A 19,619-nucleotide genomic window follows, 5' to 3' on the forward strand; every position below is an offset into this window, starting at 1 on the left:
GGGTGTACAGCACCTCCCCCTCCTCTGGGGGGGCCGGGGGAGCCGGGGGGGCCCTGAGGGAACAAAGGGGATGTGGGGGAGGGAATGGGAGAACTTGGGGGGTTGTGGTAAAAGGGGAGAGTGTGGTTTGAGCCCCCCACTCACCTTTCCTGGTGCTTCCTGGCAGCTGCAGAGGAAAGAGGGGAGGGGTGACTGTGGGGTCCCCAGGGCCCTGACTGCTCTCAGGATTCCTGAACTCCCATGGGACCCTCAGTCTTCAACAGGACCCCCATGCATCTCTGGAGCCCCCCAGAATTCATGAACATCCTCAGTGCCCCGAATCAACTCAGCCTTAAGTACCCAAAGCCCAGGAGGGACAGAGACCCCCCAAACACACCCAGGGCCGCTGCAATTACCCCCAGCATCCCTGAACAACCCTCCTGCACCTCCCCAAGCTCTACAGCACCCCCAGCCAATGTCACAACTCGGGGATTGTGAATGCCACAATCTCGTTCCCCAATTATGGGGGCCTCTACAGTCGCCTGGGACCCCTGTCCCCCCATTGTCACCCACCCACACGGTGCCACCAGTTCCAGGCCACAATGACACCCACGAGCAGGAGCAGGAACAAAAGGGCCCCACCGACCCCTGCGGCCACTGCAAGAAACAGAGGGGACCCATGAGGGTCACCCATGACCCCAGGGGTCCTGCACTCCCTGATGACCCTGTGGGACCCCACCTGTGTCCCTGTGTGTCCCTGTGTCCTGCGGTGTCACGTCCAGGGCACCGGGGGTGATGGTGGCATTGGCCACGGGCACTGCGGGGACAGAGACAGGGCTGAGGGTACAGGGAGGGGCTGGCAGCCGGTGTGGGGGGACAGGGATGGGGGATGGGTGTGATGGGGGATGTCAGGAATGGGGTCATAACACAGAAGGGTGTGGGCACAAGGGGAGTAATGGAAGGACCAAGGAAATTTTTGTTGGGGACTTGGAGATGCCCAAACAGGGGACCCGAGATGTCTGTGGGGGCTCCCTGTGCCCATCCCGCACTCCCTGTGCACCATGACATGGAGCCAGGTGCTGCTTTTCCCCACCACCCCCCCCTCAGGGTGCAGCTGGCAGCTGTAATTCCCCGAGTGGGAGACCCCCAGGGCGGGCACCAGCAGCTGTGGGGACCCCTGCGGGTCTCCCACCATCTTCCCGTCCCAGTAGAACACGTGCAGGAGGGGGATCGGGGCTGCAGGGGGCTGGGGGTGCTGAGGCAGCTGAAAGTCAGGGGGGACCCCTGGGTGGGCTTGGGGGGACCCTGCAGCACCGGCACCGAGAAGAACTCAGGGAAGGAGAGGGGAGCGGGAATTTTGTCCCCGAGTCCCTGGGGAGGGGCTGTGGGGGTGTCGGGGTGGGGACTTTGTGGTGCTCACCGTGCACTGTCACTGTCACTGGTGGTGACTCCCTCCACCCCCAGGATCCCACCTTGCCCCTGCAGCTGTAGTGGCCACTGTGGCTCAGCTGCAGAGGGGACAGGGACAGCTCAGTGACATTGGGGAACACCCCCAGTTCCTTCCCCTCGTGGTAGAAGGACACCGAGGTGACCGTGCTCTTCCAATAGCCCCGGCAGCGCAGTGTCACCGTGTCCCCCTCCAGCAGCTCCCGCGCTGGCACCTGCAGCACCAGATCATCTGGGGGACAGAGGGGATTCATCACATCACAGGGATCTCAAGGGTCCCGCTGACATCGGGACCCTCACTGAGTCACACCCAGTGCACCAGAGGTCATCAATTCCACAAACAGGGTCCTCTTGCTCTGGGATGCTCTGGGATGTCCCCAGAGCAGGGGATGGGCTCTGGTCACACAGGAGGTGACCCATGGAGCGGAGGCCACCCAGACCCCTTGGGGTCCTCGTGGGTGCCAGGCTGGGGACAGCCAAACCTCCCTCACCTTCTGAGACAATCACAGGGGGGCTGAGCCCAGTGTCGGGTCTGTCACACTGGTAAATGCCTTTCATGGTGACACTGAGGCGTTCAGGTCCCTCCTGCTCCCAGCGCTGCCCGTCCTTGTACCAGGTGGTGGCACCCGAGCCCTGGCAGGTCAGGGTCACCCAGTCCCACAGCACCGCCGGCCTCCATGGGGGCTCCACCAGGAGCTGGGTGGTCTGGGCACCTGTGGGTGACAGGGGACACCAGCCTGCCAGGGCCAGTGTGGGGCTGGAGACAGTGGGGTGGGGCCATGGCATCCCCTGAGGACTCACCAGCGAGGCCAAGGGTCTGGGCTGGAAGGGAAAAGGGACAGGGCTGGGTGGGGGTGGCACCATGGGGACAGAGGCACGGGGACAGGGGGAGTGGGGGCTGTCCCTGAAAAATGTCTCAGTGGTTGCATTGGTGTGGCACAGATGTCTCGAGGACAGGGACCCCACAGCCCCCCTGTGCCCCCTCCCCTCCCCTTCCCCAGTGTGTCAGGCCCGTGCCCGGGGCACTCACCCCACAGGAGCAGCGCCACCTTCCCGGCCATCCCGGTGTCCCCAGCCATGTGCACTGGCTGTCACTCGCTGCTGTGGCCACCGCTCCCCTGGCTGGCGGCTCTCTGGATGAAGGGGAAGGAAGCGAGGTCACGTCCGTCCCCATGTGTAGGTGGCCCTTGGTGGGGGCAGGGTGGCCACAAGCTGGGCACAGGCTGTGGGTAGGGTGGGGACAGCCTGGGGACATGGTGGGGGATGCTGTTGCCAGGAGTGGGGGGCTCAGGGGATTTGGGGAACCAAGGATGGGTGTCCAGGAGAATGGGAGTCCACTGGAATTGGGGTTTCCATGTCTGGGGGGGATTCAGGGATGGGGGGGCTGTGGGAACATGGTCCCCAGGGATTTGGGGTCATGGCAAGTGGGTGCCAGGGCTGGGGGTGCAGGGGGAAAAAGGGGACCCTCGGGAATAGGGGTTCTGGGGGAAGAAGCAGCCCATGGGATGGGATCAAGTCAATGGTGGGCCTGGGCAATGTCAGTCCTGGGATGGGGGTCCCCAGGGAGGAGAGTCCAAGGCAATGGGGGTCCCATGGTTGGGTTCCCAGGGGAATGGGGGTGCCAGGGATGGGCAGTGGCTGCGTGGCCACGGGGGGCACAGCTCCTTCATGGGGTGCCTCAGATTTTAGGGGTGACTCAGAGCCCAGCACAGTCCCCACCCTTGGGCACCCCATGGCTCTCCTGGGAGGTTCTGTGTCTCTGCCCCACTCACCCCTGGGCTTTTTCCTGTCTCCCCGCATTTCCTGGCTGAACCATCCCAGGGAACAGCTGGGAGAATCCCAGGAAGGGAAAAAAGGGGTTGGGGGGTGCAGGCAGTGGTTTCAGGGCTGTGGGGGATGGGGCTCCCTGTCTGTGACCCCCCAACTCTTTCTCTTTCCTGCAGCGGTTTGTGCTGAGGCAAGGACATGAATTCTGTCAGGGGGCCACATCCAGAGGGGTCCAGCCTTTAGGGAAAAGGGCAGCTCTGCTGTGCTGACACCTGGCTCTTGTCCCAGCCTCTTGTCCCTGGGAGCTCCTCCTCGTTCTGGGGGTGCCACATCCTTGGGGATTCCTTTCCCAGAGGTGGCACATCCTGGGGTCCTCTGTCCTGGGTGGGCCTTGAGCATTCCTGCTGTCCCCAGTGGGTTCCTGTGACATCTGGGGTGCCCAAACTTACGGAGGCATCTTTTATGACCTTGCCCTGATGATGGTAAATCCCAGGATCAAGCTGGTTGAATTCCCTGATGCCCAATTGCTTTGGACAATTTTGGGGTCATATTTTGGTCTCAGATTTTGAGATGACTCAGAGCCCAGCACAGAGCCCACCCTGGGGCACCCCAGGCTTGTCCTGGGAGGCTCTGGGTCTCTGCCCCACAAATCCCTGGGCTTTTTCCTGTCACCCAAATTTCCTGTCTTAGCAATCTCAGGAAACACTTGATGCCCAATTGACTGTGACAAAATTATACAGCCATAGAAAAAAGGCATAAATCTTTCCCTATACCATTATTTTCCCAATAAAAAACAAACTCCTCAAAAATCAAACTGACAAGGTATAAAATGCTCTGGTTTATAGAATCCTTTTAAACATTGCTTTCCCAACAAGAGGAAATTAAAACACAATAAAAACACAAATAAGTGGATATAAAAACCACAATAAAACCACAAACAAATCACAGTGAAATGAGACTTTTTGGTTCCCTTTAGCAGCCCCCTGCTGCATCCCACAGCAGCATTTGCTTGTGGATAACACAGAGGGTGGAATCTCCCTGAGTGTCCAACAGCTCCATGGGATTGTTCCCTGCCTGCTGGGCAGCAACCCAGCCCCTAAGGAAGCCTTTTCCGGGGCCATATAAAGGAACTGTTCCCATTTTGCTCGTTCCCACCCTGAAACTTGATTGACTTCCCATGGAGGAAGGGGAGAAGCTCTGTCCATGCTTGGGACAGTGCACAGGAATCTGTGGAAATGCCCCTGTGTGCGTCAGGGTCTGATTCCCTGGTAAATCCACTCCAGCCTGCCCTGAATTCCCCTGCCTGGGCACTCCCTGCTCCTGCTGTGACACCCCTGTTCCCCAGCCCCTCGTGTGCAGCCCCTGCTCAATATTTCCACACTTTCCCCTCTCTTCTGGTGTGCACATCCAGAACGCAAACATTCTTTCCATGAGGTTCCAAAGGGCAGGAGGTTTTGCTCAAGAAGGAGGGCGCAGGTCAGGTTGTTGAGAAAATCGGTGTGGGATTTGCAGCAGTTCTGGGGCTCTCTCAGTCCCTTGCTGAGAGGGACAAAATGATCAATTGCTGCATTTCCGGACTGGTTCCCTCACAGCTGAACCTGCAGGGGCAGTTTCCAGCCAGCCCTGCTCTGAAAACCATCAAAGGCCCTCCCAGAGCCACTGCTTGGGCTCCCTTTGGGTTTGTGCTTCTTGCAGGGCTGAGCAAATCACAGGCAGGGCCTTTTTCACCCACAGAATTCTCACCTCTGCAGCAGCTCTAAAGCTGCCAGAATCAAAGCCAAGGGGGCAGGGGGGACCCTCAGGTGCTGGCTGCCACCTGGGGCTGGGCAGAGCAGGGCTGGGCAATGGCCATCCCTGTGCAGTGGGGCTGGGCCATGGCTGGGCCCCACCCTTGCATTGACAGGGGTCCCCAGGATGTGCCACCCCTGGGACAGGCACCCGGCCAGGAATGTGCAGGGACATTTCTGGAACTGCCACACCTGGGACAGGAGCCCCCATGCCAGGATGTGTCACCCCCTGGGACAGGATCCCCCAGGACAGGAGCCTCTGGATGTGCCCCCCCAGGACAGAACCCCCCCTTTCCCATCTGACTCTCAGCACAAACGGCCTCTTCCTTCTTGCCCAGGAAAAAGAAAGTGAAAGTGTTGAGGGGGCACAGCCCAACACCTCCATCCCCCACAGCCTCCCCACCCTTCCCTGCACCTCCTTCTCCCCATTTTCCCACTACCCTGGCTCCCCCCAACCCATTCCCTGCTCAGGTGCTCCCTGGGATTGCTGAGCCAGGAACGGGGGCAGAGGGGACGTGGCACAAAAGTGAGGAAAATAAGGAAAAAAAAGCAATAAAAACACAAAAAACTCAAGGACAGTGGTGGGCACAGAGGCTGAGCTACCCAGGACCCCCATGCAATGTCTGGCCAGGAAATGAGCACCCCAGGGGTGATTTTGCAGGGCCCTGGGTCACTCCAAAATCTGAGGCATCCAGGCAAGGAGCTGTGACCCCCAGGCCCCCCCAGCCACCGCCCATCCCTGGCACCCCCATTCCCCTGGGACCCCAACCTTGGGACCCAATTTCCTTCTGTCCTCCCTTCCCTGAGACCCCCATCCCTGGACTGCAATTCCCCAGGATCGCCAACTCCAAGGAACCCCATCCCAGTAATTCCAGTCCCTGGGACACCCCTTCCCTTGGGGACCTTGATTTCCCCAGGGCCCCCATTCTCACAGGGACCCCCGTTCCCCTGGCACCCCCATGCCATGGCTCCCATCCCATGATCACAAATCCCTGGAGGCCACGTTGTTCTGGGACCCTCATTCCCAAGCCTGAGTCCACCCAACCCTTGGGACCCCCATTTCCCTGGGACCCCATCCCTGGGCACCCCATTCCCCTGGACACCCATCCCTGGCTCCCTACACAGCCTTAGACTCCAGATTCTGGCAACACCATGTCCCCACCATGTCCCACCCTGCCTCCCATGTCCCACAGCGTCCCCACCCTGCCCCCACCAAGGGCCACCTACACATGGGGACGGACGTGACCTCGCTTCCTTCCCCTTCATCCAGAGAGCCGCCAGCCAGGGGAGCGGTGGCCACAGCAGCGAGTGACAGCCAGTGCACATGGCTGGGGACACCGGGATGGCCGGGAAGGTGGCGCTGCTCCTGTGGGGTGAGTGCCCCGGGCACGGGCCTGACACCCTGGGGAAGGGGAGGGGAGGGGGCACAGGGGGGCTGCGGAGTCCCCTGAGGTCCCCAATGCCAGCAGTGCCAGTCCATGGTACCCACAGTGGACCTTGGTGTGACCGGAGAGGTAGGGTGGCTTTGGGGACAGGAATAGGGGGCAGGAATTTGGGGATGGGGATGTGGGGACAGGAATGTGGGGACTGGCACCTTTGGGCTCAGGTAGCTCTGGGGATAAGGACAAGGGAACTGGGATGCAGGGACAGATAGCAACAAGAACCATGAGGATGTGGCCATGGGGATGGGATCATGGGGTTGGGATCATGAGCTGGTGGGGGTGACCTGGGCCAGCATGGGCTGTGTCTGTGGTGTCCTCATGCCAGGGGTGTCCACAGTGTCCCCATGTTCTGCCTCAGCCCAGGGTGGCCTCAATGTCCCTGTTCCCAAGGTGTCTGTGCCACAGGGATTTGGTGCACAGGTGGCTGTGACACAGACATGTCCCCCTGCCTCTCCAAATCTTTTTGAGACCACCCACACACACTTTCCCACAAAAAATGCTGTCCCCACAGGGACAGTTTTTGGGGACAGCCACCACACCCTGTACCCTGGTGCCTCCTTCCCTGCAGTGCCACCCCCACCCAGCCCTGTCCCTTCTCCCTTCCAGCCCAGACCCTCGGCCTCACTGGTGAGTCCTCAGGGGATGTCATGGCCCCACCCCACTGTCCCCAGCCCCACGCTGGCCCTGGCAGGCTGGTGTCCCCTGTCACCCACAGGTGCCCAGACCACCCAGCTCCTGTTGGAGCCCCCCTGGAGGCCGGCGGTGCTGTGGGACCGGGTGACACTGACCTGCCAGGGCTCGGGGACCGCCGGTGCCACCACCTGGTACAAGGATGGGCAGCTCTGGGGGCAGCAGGGATGTGACCGCCTCAGTGTCACCAGGAGTGGCACCTACACATGTGACAGACCTGGCACCAGGCGCAGCCACCCCGTGACAGTCTTAGATGGTTGTCGCAGGCATCTTTCATGAAAAATCCTTTCTTAGGATTTTTCCTTGTGAGAAGCTGCAGTTTCAGTTTCATGGAGTCAATATTCTCATCTCTTCTTCATCCTGAAAACCCTTGTGAAAGCAGTCACAGATGGTGAGGGTGGATCTTTAATGATCAGGGTGGCCCCTGAGAGGTCAGGGTGGGCTCCACTCCATGGGTGGCCTCACACCCCTCATGTGGCGAGAGCCTGTGCCCTGCACACAGGGACATCCCAGTGCAGCCCAGTGCACTCCAGAGCACCCAGATGTCCCTGGCGCTATGGGCACCCACCTCAGAATGGCCTCATCAGTAAAATGTGACCTTCCTGTCCCACAGACCCACTGGTGCTGCAGGTGCCAGCGCGGGCACTGCTGGAGGGGGACACAGTGACAATGCGCTGCCGGGGCCGGCAGGAAAACCATCTCAGCAGGGTGCGATTTTACCGGGAGGAGAAGGATCTCAGGGGGTCCCTCAGGGGAACCGAGCTGTCCCTGTCCCCCCTGCAGCTGCACCACAGCGGCCACTACCGATGTGAGGGCTTGGTGGGGTCCTGGCAGCCACGGTCAGCACCAGTGACAGTGACAGTGCACGGTGAGCACCCCCATGGCTGGAACTCCAATATCTTGACAACCCCAAAAGCACAGCCCAGTGGATTCAGAGCCACATTCCTCACCTCCCCTCTCCTTCCCAGAGCTCTTCTCGATGCCGGTGCTGGAGGGTCCCCCCACACCCACTGAGGGGTCCCCTCTGACTCTCAGCTGCCTCAGCACCCCCAGCCCCCTGCGGCCCCGAGCCCCCATCCTGCAAGAGTTCTACCAGGACGGGCAGGTGGTGGGGGGCCCACAGGGGTCCCCACAGCTGCTGGTGCCCGCCGTGGGGGTCTCCCACTCGGGGAATTATGGCTGTGAGGTGCACTCCCAGGGTGGGGCTGTGCGGAAGAGCAGCGCCCGGCTCCGTGTCACGGTGCGCAGTGAGTGCGGGGATGGGCACGGGGAGCCCCCACAGCCTTCTTGGGTCCCCCACAATGCCTGGCATCGCCCAGCCCTCCCTGATGCCTGCTCTGGGGTACCCAACCTTTCCTGGATCCCTCCCTGTCGTAGCACTCCCGTCCCACCTTGCCCGGTGCCAGCCCTGTCTCTGTCCCCACAGTGCCTGTGGCCAATGCCACCATCACACCCAGTCTCCTGTTACACCAGGTGCTTGCAGGTGACAACGTGACCCTGCACTGCTCAGTGCAGGTGGGCTCAGCCCCTGTCACCTTCACCTGGCTGCACAACAGGCAGGAGGTGGCCCAGGGTCCCCTCCTGCAGCTCAGGGACATCGAAGTGGGAGATTCAGGCACCTACCAGTGCATGGCCACCAACCAGCTGGGACAGGACGGGCACCGCGTGTTCCAGGCACTCAGCCCAGAGGTGGCCCTGGAGGTGACACCTGGCTCACCCTGGGTAACAGGTGGGGTCACATGGGGTCACCAGGGAGTGCAGGGGGGATGGGTGACCCTGATGTGTCCCCCTCTGTTTCTTGCAGTGGCTGCAGGGGTCGGTGGGGCCCTTTTGTTCCTGCTCCTGCTCGTGGGTGTCAGTGTGGCCTGGCACCGGTGGCACCGTGTGGGTGGGTGACAATGGGGGGGACGGGGGTCATGGAGAGAGGTGGGAAGGGCCCCACAGAAGGGGGGCCATAGGGGGGCACCCACAGCCCCTGACTTGGGAGGGGCTGAGCCCCCAGTGTCCATGGCTCAGAGCCCTGGGAGCTGTTGGAGGGTCCTGCAGGGATGTTGGGGGTTCTATCAGGGGTTCCCCTCCCTGCCAGGCTCGGGGTTCTGGGGGCTCAGGCTGTTGGTGCAAGTGGGGGGGCATCAGGGATACTGAGGGGGCCTGGGGAGGATTGTGTGTCTGGTGGTGGTTCAGCATTCTCAGGGGTGGATGGGGGCCCCTGGATCTCCAAAGTCACCCCTCCAGTTTTCCTTCGCAGATGCCAGGAAGCACCAGGAAAGGTGGGTGCAGGCTCCAGCCATGATATACCTTTTACCCAAACCCCCAGCACCTCCCATCCCCTTCCACACACCCCCTTATTCCCACAGGGCCCCCCAAGACCCCCTGGCACCCCCACTGGAGGATCCTCAGGCGATGTACATGGAGCTGCAAAGGCAACTGTGGGAGCCCAGTGACATCTATGACAATCTACACCAAAAGTTGTGATGCTCTGGGAAGCGGGAGGCACTGGGTGACACTGGGGGTGCTCCCTCCATGGCTCCTGTGGTTGCCCATCCTTCCAAGGGAGGTGGTCATGGGTCAGGGGGAGGCTACACAGGGCACCCTGTGCTCCCCATTTCCTCTCCCAGTACCCCCAAAGGGCTCCCCCATCCCTCTGCTCATACCTGCAGGGGCTCCCCAGCCCCATCCAAGTGCCCAAGTACCCTCAGGGACTGCCCCATTCTCTCCCCACAGTGCTTGCAGTACACCCAAGGCTTCCCCATTCCCCCTCCCACTACCCCTGTCCCATCCCACTGTAAAAGGGGGAGTCAGGGAGGATTCTTGCTGAAAGGTTTGTCAGATGAAAATGAAGCACAAACACGGCAATATTATATCTGAGAACTGTTTATTGATAAAGGAGGGGAAGGGTTCTTACTGAAGGGGGAGAGAAGGGAGTAGAAAGGGAAAAGGACAGAGAGAGAAACAGAAGACAGGGACAGCGTTAGCACAAGAAGCCCGGGCGCTCTGTGGGCATCAGCTCGGCAGATGGAGTGTGTGTGCTGCAAGCCAGGGCGAGCCCACATGGCTTTTGTGAGTGGCTGGGCGTGATTTCCAAGGACGGCACCTGCGTGTCTCTGGCATTGCGAGCGATGGCTGCAGGGGCTGCTGCGGGCTGGCTGCGGGCTGGTGCTGGGCACTGGTGGCTCTGGGCTGGCTGCCGCGGGCTGGGGCTGCCCTGGGCAGGTGCAGCAGGCTCGGGGCTGTGGGCAGCGTGGGAAACGCGGCAGAGGCGGCGGGTGGGTGCAGGCAGCATCCGCTCCATCGGGGAAGCAATGAAGGAACGTCCAGGAGGAGCAGGAATGAGCTGCCTCGGGGAAGCAGCGAAGCAGGGAAGAACGGGTGCGGACAGGGAAGAAGGACCACCGGGAGGAAAAGGTGAGGGGGGGGTGTATCGGGGATATTTTTGCCTGACGACTGGGAGGAATGATGCATCTGACTCCATCTTTTCAGAAGGCTAATTGTTTACTTTATTATGCTATATTATTCTATGCCATATTACATTACATCTAAACTGAATCTGCCAAGCACTCAACTGCCCTCCACTGCACACAATCTCATGACTGTCAGCCAACAATCCTGACATGCACACACCTGGATTCAATTGGTCAGTGAATCAAAACACTCACACCAGAATCCAGTTACCAATTCCCTTCAGGTACACAATCTTCCACAATGCATTCCACTTGTGAAAAACACAGGAGCAGTAACTCAGATAAGAACTCTTTGGATCATTCTTTGCTTCTCTCACTGCTTCTCCCAGGTTCAGAGAATGTGAATCCCACAGGGGAAGAGGGCCAAGCTGACCCTCCGAGCAAGCCCCTGATCCCTCCAAGAAACCCAAAGCAAAACGCTCCTGTTGTGTCACAGTTTGCTGCTTTGATTTGCAAAGGCTCCTCCCACAGCCGGATTTCCCGGGCTTTTTTCCCCAGACATTTTTCCCGGGCATCTGTCCCACCAGCCAGTGGGGGTCACTCACAGTTTGATCACTGAAGCTTTCTCTCCCCTGATTCTCTGTTGTGTGAAGCCTCGCCAGGGACAGGGTTCCCAGCACATGGACAACCACAGAGTAATTTTTCACCTCATGTGTAGCATATGTTAAGAAATAAATAAAATTCAGATTTGTTCTTCTTAACCCCAGTGTGCTTAGTGGCTCTGTAGTCCCCCCTCCCAGTGCTCCCACTAAGGTGGCTTACTGGTGGCCGTCCCAGTTCCAAAGGGGTACAGGACCTGGTTCCCTGCTCCTGGGACAAAAATGCAGCTCTTTGGTTAAACGGGCAGAAATGGTGTTTCTTTGTTCTGCTCTGTCAAGGCAGCTGAACAAGGTGGGAACCTCCATTGGAATGGAAAATACAACCCCCATCACTCTGAACTATTGTAACATTGAAATTACGAGGCTTTTAGGCAAAGATGTGAGAACAGGAATAAGAGCTCTTTACCAGTATGTATTATGAGAAACAAGTAAATGGAAGTTGACTTTTGCTGTATATTATATGAATTGATATTACATAATTGATGATATTGTTGATTAAATATTGTGATGTTGTTAGTGTTGGGACAGTGATGTGTATTGTGGAGTGGCTGATGTTGTTGGGGTGTCCATTTAAGACTCGGGCCCAGCCTGGGCCCAGCCATGGTCCAGCCCCACTGCACAGGGATGGCCATTGCCCAGCCCTGCTCTGCCCAGCCCCAGGTGGCAGCCAGCACCTGAGGGTCCCCCCTGCCCCCTTGGCTTTGATTCTGGCAGCTTTAGAGCTGCTGCAGAGGGGAGAATTCTGTGGGGGAAAAAGGCCTGGTTGTGGTTTGCTCAGCTCTGCAAGAAGCACAAAGCCCAAAGGGAGCCCAAGCAGTGGCTCTGGGAGGGCCTTTGATGGTTTTCAGAGCAGGGCTGGCTGGAAACTGCCCCTGCAGGGGCAGCTTTGGGGGAACCAGTCTGGAAATGCAGCAATTGATCATTTTGTCCCTCTCAGCAAGGGACTGAGAGAGCCCCAGAACTACTGCAAAGACAACAACAATCTACTCAACAAGCTGAAGTGGGCCTTGATTCTTGAACAAAACCTGCGGCCTTCTGAAACCTCATGGAAAGAATGTTTGGCCTCTGGCTGTGGTCATCAGATAAGAGAGAGAAATATCGAGCAGGAGCTCTGGCCATTGTGGGGAGTGACCCTGTCTGGATTCCAGGTGTCCCCAAAGCTGCTCCATCCCTGCCCTCCTCACCTGAGTGAAAGGCTGAGGGTTTGCAGGAATTATGGTGTAAAGCCACCAGAGGTGCTGCTGTGGACCCGAGACCTGCCTGGGGTCAGGCGCTGCCTTCCTTCCATTCGGGATCATGGAGAGCGGTCGCGGGTGTTGTGCAGGGCGTGTGCCTGGCCCTGGGACACTGCTACGCTGCCAGTGGGCACTGGATCTAACCTGCTGCCTTGGTGGCTTCTGCCCGCTGCCGGTGGTGGTGCCGGGACCGATTGGTGGCCGTGAGTTTGCAAAAGGAGCGATTTCTCCTCCTGCCTCCCGCCCGAGGCCGCCATGGCCCCTGAGGGGATGGAGCTGGAGCGGGGCGCCCCCTGCTGGCCGGGAGTGCTCCCTGCAGCGCCCCCTGCTGGCCGCGGTTATAACTGCCACAAAAACCAACAGCGCTGAGCGGGAGGGAAAGTTCTGGGTTTGAGTTGTTTGTTCTGTTCTGCTTTATAAATTTCCCAGTAAAGAGCTGCTATTCCCTTTCCTACGCTTTTGCTTTGAAGCCCCATCATCAGTTTTGAAATTAAAAAGATTTTTAGACGTCGGTCTTCCTTCCATTCCAGGAACATTCTCACTTTCTTTGGTAGATATTTCTCATTTAAATGAGTTGCCAGCTGCTGGCTTCCAGCGTGGATGGGGCAGACACCCCAAGAGAAGACACGGTCAGGGACTTGGCCATCTCATGCTTTGTTCTTTAAGCCAGTTGGGCCCTCTCCCCAGCTGGCACTCCTGGTCACCCGGCCACTCAGGAGCTGGCTTTGGCAGAGCATCACACTGTCCCCAGTGTGCCATGGCTGACAGACTGATGGACAAACGGGGCCCTGTCTCACCAAAAGCAAGGCCTGACCCACCCGTGCTACACACAGGTGTTCCAAAATCTCTCCAGACATCAAACTTTTCCTGTCTCTGACATCCCACCCTGTGCCATTGCCTGATCCCGACTGCCCTGGAAAAGGGGGGGGCTCCCGAATCCCCACAGGGCCTTTGTGGCATCCTGGTGTGGGGAACAGGGCAGAGGAGGGTTTGGGACAGGGGAGAAGAGAATCCAGAGCCTCCTGAAGGCCACTTTGGCCATCAGAGCAAGGAAGGTCCAGGGCCCTGCAAGATTCCTGTGGTGGAAGAAACCTGCTGGGGGAAATTTCTGGGGTTTGTTCCTTATTGGGGGCTTTCCCTGGAAATTGTTCCTTGTGTGACAATTTGGACTCTGAACCTTGTTGCTGTTGCTGTTGGTTTTATTCTCTCTCATTGCTGTTTCAGCAAATTGTTCATCTTTTGGCTCTTTTGGGATCTTTGTGCCCCCATGGGGAGGGATTGGGGCAGTTTTTAGTGGCAGCACAGACACGAGTGGGTGCCCATGGGTGGGGACCCCCAGTGCCCCCAGTTCCCCCCAGTGTCACAGCACATTCCCGTAGATGTCACCGGGTTCCCGCGGTCGCCCCTGGGGTCCCCGCAGCTCTGCATTGGTCACCTGGGGATCCTGGAGGGTGGTGGCACAGGGGGACGCTGCGAGAGACACGGGCTGTGGGATCTGGGTGGGGTGACACTGGTGGGTGACGTGTCCCTCTGCGTGTGTCCCCCCCGTACTCACCCCCTGCCCTCTTGGTGACCACGACGTGGGTGTACAGCACCTCCCCCTCCTCTGGGGGGGCTGGGGGATCCGGGGGGGCCCTGAGGCAATAAAGGGGATGTGGGGGAGAGAATGGAGAGCTGTGGGGCGGGGGTAAAAGGGGACTCATGTCGGGAGCCCTTCACCAACCTTTCCTGGTGCTTCCTGGCAGCTGCAGAGGAAAGAGGGGAGATGTGACTGTGGGATCGCAGGGTCATGAACCCTCCCAGGATTCCTGACCCTCCACGGGACCCTCAATTTACAACAGAACCCTCAAGCATCCCTGAAGCCTCCCAGAATTCGGGAACCTCCCCAGTGTCCCCAGCCAACTCAGCCTCACGAACCCAAAGCCCAGCAGGGACAGAGACCTCCTAACTGCCCCAAGGGCCTCTGAGAGAACCCCCAGCATCCCTGCAGGACCCTCCAGCACCTCCCCAAACCCTAAAGGACTCCCAGACAATGCCCCAGTTTTGGGGCTGTGGGTGCTGCCCAATTAATGTCCAACACTGGGGGCCTCTACAGCTCCCTGGGACGCCTGTGCCCCCATTGTCACCCACCCACATGGTGCCATCGGTGCCAGGCCACAATGACACCCACGAGCAGGAGCAGGAAGAAAAGGGCCCCACTGACCCCTGCGGCCACTGCAAGAAACAGAGGGGAACACATCAGGGTCACCCATCACCCCAGGGGTCCTGCACTCCCTGGTGACCCTGTGGGACCCCACCTTTGTTGCCGTGTCCCCGTGGTGTCACCTCCAGGGCCAGCTCAGGGCTGAGTGCCTGGAACACGTGGTGCCCGTCCTGTCCCAGCTGGTTGGTGGCCACGCACTGGTAGGTGCCCGAATGTCCCACATTGATGTCCCTGAGCTCCAGGAGGGGACCCTGAGGCACCTCCTGCCCGTTGTGCAGCCAGGTGAAGGTGACAGGGGCTGAGCCCACCTGCACTGAGCAGTGCAGGGTCACAGGGTCACCTGCAAGCACCCGGTGTGATTGGGGACTGGGTGTGATGGTGGCATTGGCCACGGGCACTGTGGCGACAAACACGGGGCTGGCACCTGGTGAAGTGGGATGGGAGTGCCATAGGTGGGCTCATCCCCAGCCTGAGGGTCCCGCTCACCCAGGACAGTGACATTCAGGGGGTCACTCTCGGCCACGCTGTCCCTGTCACTGACCTGGCACCGGTACTGGCCGCTGTCATTGTCCCCAACATGGTTCAGCTCCAGGCAGGGGCCGGTGCCCAGTGGTGCCCCCGAGCTCTCCCGGTGCCAGGAGAAGGACAGGGGACCTGTCCCCACGGCCACTGTGCAGCTCAGCACCAGGCTGTCCCTGAGTGCCACCTGTCCCCCGGGGGGCTGTGCTGACAGGGACACCCCAGAGGGCAGGAACCCTGCGGGAGGGGAGGATAGCAAGGGACAGTGAGGGACCCAGGGGGGTGGTAGAGGAAGGGCAGGGAGACCCCAGTGAGGGAGAGGGGGTGCAGAGATTGGTGGGGCTTGGAAAGGAACCCCTAGGGACACCTGGAGAGGGGGGAGGATGACACCAGGGTGGGTATGGGGAGCCAGGGAGGGAATGATGTGACCTGGGGAATGTGTGGTGACTTCAGAGAGGGATGGGGGGATGCAGGGAGGGGTGAGGGCACTCAGAGAGGGATGGGGAGACACAAGCCAGGAATGGGGGGACGTGGGGAGGGACCCAGGGCAGGGATGGCAGCACAGGGAAAATGTGTAGGGGTAGGATGGGGGTAGCCCTCTAGGGGTGGGGGACCCTGAGAGGGACATGAGAAGGGAGCAGGGGAGCAAGGTTAGGATCTGTGAAAGGTTGGGGCCACAGGGCAGGTGTCTGGAAGGACTGGGCATCCCCTGAAGGCCTGGGAGAGCTGAGGAGGCTGTGGGGGCTCCCCGTGCCCATCCCCGCACTCACTGTGCACCGTGACACGGAGCCGGGCGCTGCTCTTTTGCACAGCACCCCCCTCGGAGTGCAGCTGGCAGCTGTAATTCCCCGAGTGGGAGACCCCCAGGGCGGGCACCAGCAGCTGCAGTGACCCCTGCAGGCCCCCCACCACCTGCCTGTCCCAGTAGAACACGTGCAGGATGGGGGCTCGGGGCCGCAGGGGGCTGGGGGTGCTGAGGCCGCTGAGAGTCAGGGGGGACCCCTCAGAGTGCTCGGGGGGACCCTCCAGCACTGGCACTGAGAAGAGCTCTGGGAAGGAGAGGGGAGGGGGATTTGTGAGCCTGAGTCCCTGGGGAGGGGCTGTGGGGGTGTCAGGGTGGCAGCTGTGGGGTGCTCACCGTGCCCTGTCACTGTCACCAGTGCTGAATTTCATGACCTCCCTGACCACCAGGATTTCACCAGACCCTGCAGCTCTAGCGACTGCTGTGGTGCAGCTGCAGAGGGGACAGGGACAGCTCGGTGCCATCATGGAGCCCCCCCGGACCCTTCTCCTCACAGTAGAAGGACACCGAGGTGACCGTGCAGTTCCACCAGCCCTGGCAATGCAGTGTCACCGTGTCCCCCTCCAGCAGCGCCTGTGCCAGCACCTGCAGCACCAGCGGGCCTGGGGGACAGAGGGGTCCTGTTACACCTGATGGCATCGGGACCCCATCTGGGTTACACCAAGTGCACCGGGGTCCCCAATTCCCACATGGTTTCCCCGACACTAGGATACTCTGGGATGTCCCCATAGCAGGGCACAGGCTCTGGTTACACCAGGAGGTGAACCATGGAGTGGAGCCCACTGAGAGCCCTGGGGGTCCCCTGGGTGCCAGGCTGGGGACACCCAAACCCCCCTCCCTGTCTGAGACACTCACAGGGGGACTGAGACTGATGCCAGGTCTGTCACACGTGTAGGTGCCACTCTCGGTGACAGTGAGGTGTTCAGGTCCCTCCTGCCCCCAGTGCTGCCCGTCCTTGTACCAGGTGGTGGCACCGGCAGTCCCCGAGCCCTGGCAGGTCAGGGTCACCCGGTCCCACAGCACCGCCGGCCTCCAGGGGGCTCCACCAGGAGCTGGGCGGTCTGGGCACCTGTGGGTGACAGGGGACACCAGCCTGCTAGGGCCAGTGTGGACCTGGGGACAGCGGGGTGGGGCCATGGCATCCCCTGAGGACTCACCAGCGAGGCCGAGGGTCTGGGCTGGAAGGGAGAAGGGACAGGGCTGGGTGAGGGTCATGTGGACACTGTGGGCACCCCATGTTTGCACACGTCACCTCCACCAGCCCTACAGCACCTGTCCCCACAGCCATAAATCCATGGCCCTGTGCCCATCATCCCATTCCAATGGCACCTGTTCTCCCGGCCCATCCCCATGCAACATGGCTCTTGTCCCTGTCCCTGCATCCCTGTTCCCCTGTCCCTGTCCCCACAGCTACCCAAGCCCCAAGGCTCCTTCTGCCACATCCTTGTTCCCACAACTCCATTCCCCTGTTTCTGTCCCCACATCCCAGTTCCCCTGTTGCTGTCCCTAAAGCCACCCCAAACCACTGGTCACACTGGGCTCCATGCCCTGCTCTGGCTCTGCTGGCATTGGGGACCTCAGGGGACCCCACAGCCCCCTATGCCCCCTTCCCTCCCCATCCCCGGGGTGTCAGGCCCGTGCCCGGGGCACTCACCCCACAGGAGCAGCGCCACCTTCCCGGCCATCCCGGTGTCCCCAGCCATGTGCACTGGCTGTCACTCGCTGCTGTGGCCACCGCTCCCCTGGCTGGCGGCTCTTGGGATGAAGGGGAAGGAAGCGAGGTCAGGTCTCATCCCCATGCGTAGGTGGCCCTTGGTGGGGGCAGGGTGGGGACGCTGTGGGACATGGGAGGCAGGGTGGGACATGGTGGGGACATGGTGTTGCCAGAATCTGGGGTCTAAGGCTGTGTAGGGAGCCAGGGATGGGTGTCCAGGGGAATGGGGTGCCCAGGGATGGGGTCCCGGGGAAATGGGGGTCCCAAGGGTTGGGTGGACTCAGACTTGGGAATGTGGGTCCCAGAACAATGTGGCCTCCAGGGATTTGTGATCATGGGATGGGAGCCATGGCATGGGGGTGCCAGGGGAAAGGGGGTCCCTGTGAGAATGGGGGCCCTGGGGAAATCAAGGTCCCCAAGGGAAGGGGTGTCCCAGGGACTGGAATTACTGGGATGCGGTTCCTTGGGGTTGGCGATCCTGGGGAATTGCAGTCCAGGGATGGGGGTCTCAGGGAAGGGAGGACAGAAGGAAATTGGGTCCCAAGGTTGGGGTCCCAGGGGAATGGGGGTGCCAGACATGGGTGGTGGCTGGGGGGGCCTGGGGGTCACAGCTCCTTGCCTGGATGCCTCAGATTTTGGAGTGACCCAGGGCCCTGCAAAATCACCCCTGGGGTGCTCATTTCCTGGCCAGGCATTGCATAGGGGCCCTGGGTAGCTCAGCCTCTGTGCCCTCCCCTGCCCCTGACTTTTTCCTCTCTTTATTTCTCTTTTTTCCTTATTCTCCTTACTTTTTGCCATGTCCCCTCAGCCCCGGTTCCTGGCTCAGCAATCCCGGGGAGCACCTGAGCAGTGAACGGGTTGGGGGGACCCAGGGGAGGGGGAAAATGGGGAGAAGGAGGTGCAGGGAATGGTGGGGAGGCTGTGGGGGATGGAGGTGTTGGGCTGTGCCCCCTCAACACTTTCACTTTCCTTTTCCTGGACAAGAAGGAAGAGGCCGTTTGTGCTGAGAGCCAGATGGGAAAGGGGGGGTGGTTCTGTCCTGGGGGGGCACATCCAGAGGCTCCTGTCCAGGGGGATCCTGTCCCAGGGGGTGACACATCCTGGCATGGGAGTTCCTGTCCCAGGTGTGGCAGTTCTAGAAATGTCCCTGCACATTCCTGGCCGGGCGCCTGTCCCAGGGGTGGCACATCCTAGGGACCCCTGTCAATGCAAGGCTGGGGCCCAGCCATGGCCCAGCCCCACTGCACAGGGATGGCCATTGCCCAGCCCTGCTCTGCCCAGCCCCAGGGGGCAGCCAGGCCCTGAGGGTCCCCCCTGCCCCCTTGGCTTTGATTCTGGCAGCTTTAGAGCTGCTGCAGAGGTGAGAATTCTGTGGGTGGAAAAAGGCCCTGCCTGTGGTTTGCTCAGCCCTGCAAGAAGCACAAAACCCAAAGGGAGCCCAAGCAGTGGCTCTGGGAGGGGCTTTGATGGTTTTCAGAGCAGGGCTGGCTGGAAACTGCCCCTGCAGGTTCAGCTGTGAGGGAACCAGTCCGGAAATGCAGCAACTGATTATTTGTTCCTGTCCCCAAGGGACTGAGAAAACCACAAAACAACTGCAAATCCCACACCAAGCTGCTTAACAAGCTGACCTGCGCCCTCCTTCTTGAACAAAACCTGCAGCCCTTTGGAACTTCATGGAAAGAATGTTTGTCTCTGGATGTGCACACCAGAAGAGAGGGGAAAGTGTGAAAATATTGAGCAGGGGCTGCACACGAGGGGCTGGGGAACAGGGGTGTCACAGCAGGAGCAGGGAGTGCCCAGGCAGGGGAATTCAGGGCAGGCTGGAGTGGATTTACCAGGGAATCAGACCCTGAGGCACACAGGGGCATTTCCATAGATTCCTGTGCACTGTCCCAAGCATGGACAGAGCTTCTACCCTTGCTGTTGGGTCTGGCTGTCTGTCTCTGCCTCGACACGGGTAGAGTGGTTCTTGGGT

At 60.2% G+C, this 19,619-nt stretch overlaps 1 protein-coding gene and 1 long non-coding RNA gene across 2 annotated transcripts; one reads left to right on the top strand and one right to left on the bottom strand.

Moving 5' to 3' along the window:
- Positions 1-544: 544 nt before the first annotated feature.
- On the bottom strand, positions 545-17,681 carry LOC139605374 (low affinity immunoglobulin gamma Fc region receptor III-like). Its single transcript, XM_071456710.1, has 6 exons — positions 17,585-17,681; positions 17,088-17,108; positions 1,917-2,138; positions 1,400-1,657; positions 719-796; positions 545-636 (listed from the first exon to the last, which is right to left on the bottom strand). Exons 1-6 carry the CDS (start codon positions 17,631-17,633, stop codon positions 545-547), a joined length of 720 nt encoding a protein of 239 aa, XP_071312811.1. The 5' UTR covers positions 17,634-17,681.
- LOC139605461 (uncharacterized) lies at positions 6,269-7,317 on the top strand. The gene is made up of 3 exons (XR_011684405.1): positions 6,269-6,352; positions 7,028-7,048; positions 7,137-7,317. It is a non-coding gene; the product is annotated as an uncharacterized lncRNA (long non-coding RNA).
- Positions 17,682-19,619: the final 1,938 nt, after the last annotated feature.

The sequence above is a fragment of the Agelaius tricolor genome, unplaced genomic scaffold (assembly GCF_023055355.1).
Source record: "Agelaius tricolor isolate 1412-34295 unplaced genomic scaffold, bAgeTri1.0.p SCAF_66, whole genome shotgun sequence".
Lineage (NCBI taxonomy): Eukaryota > Metazoa > Chordata > Aves > Passeriformes > Icteridae > Agelaius > Agelaius tricolor.

Bases quoted from the DNA above. Each gene is read 5' to 3' on its own strand.
- LOC139605374 (XM_071456710.1), bottom strand. From the start codon at position 17,633: ATGGCTGGGGACACCGGGATGGCCGGGAAGGTGGCGCTGCTCCTGTGG. The intron at 17,109-17,584 runs GTGAGTGCCCCG...TCTCCCTTCCAG, and splicing joins GGTGGCGCTGCTCCTGTGGG to CCCAGACCCTCGGCCTCGCT. The intron at 797-1,399 runs GTGAGCACCACA...CTGTCCCCGCAG, and splicing joins AGTGACAGTGACAGTGCACG to TGCCCGTGGCCAATGCCACC.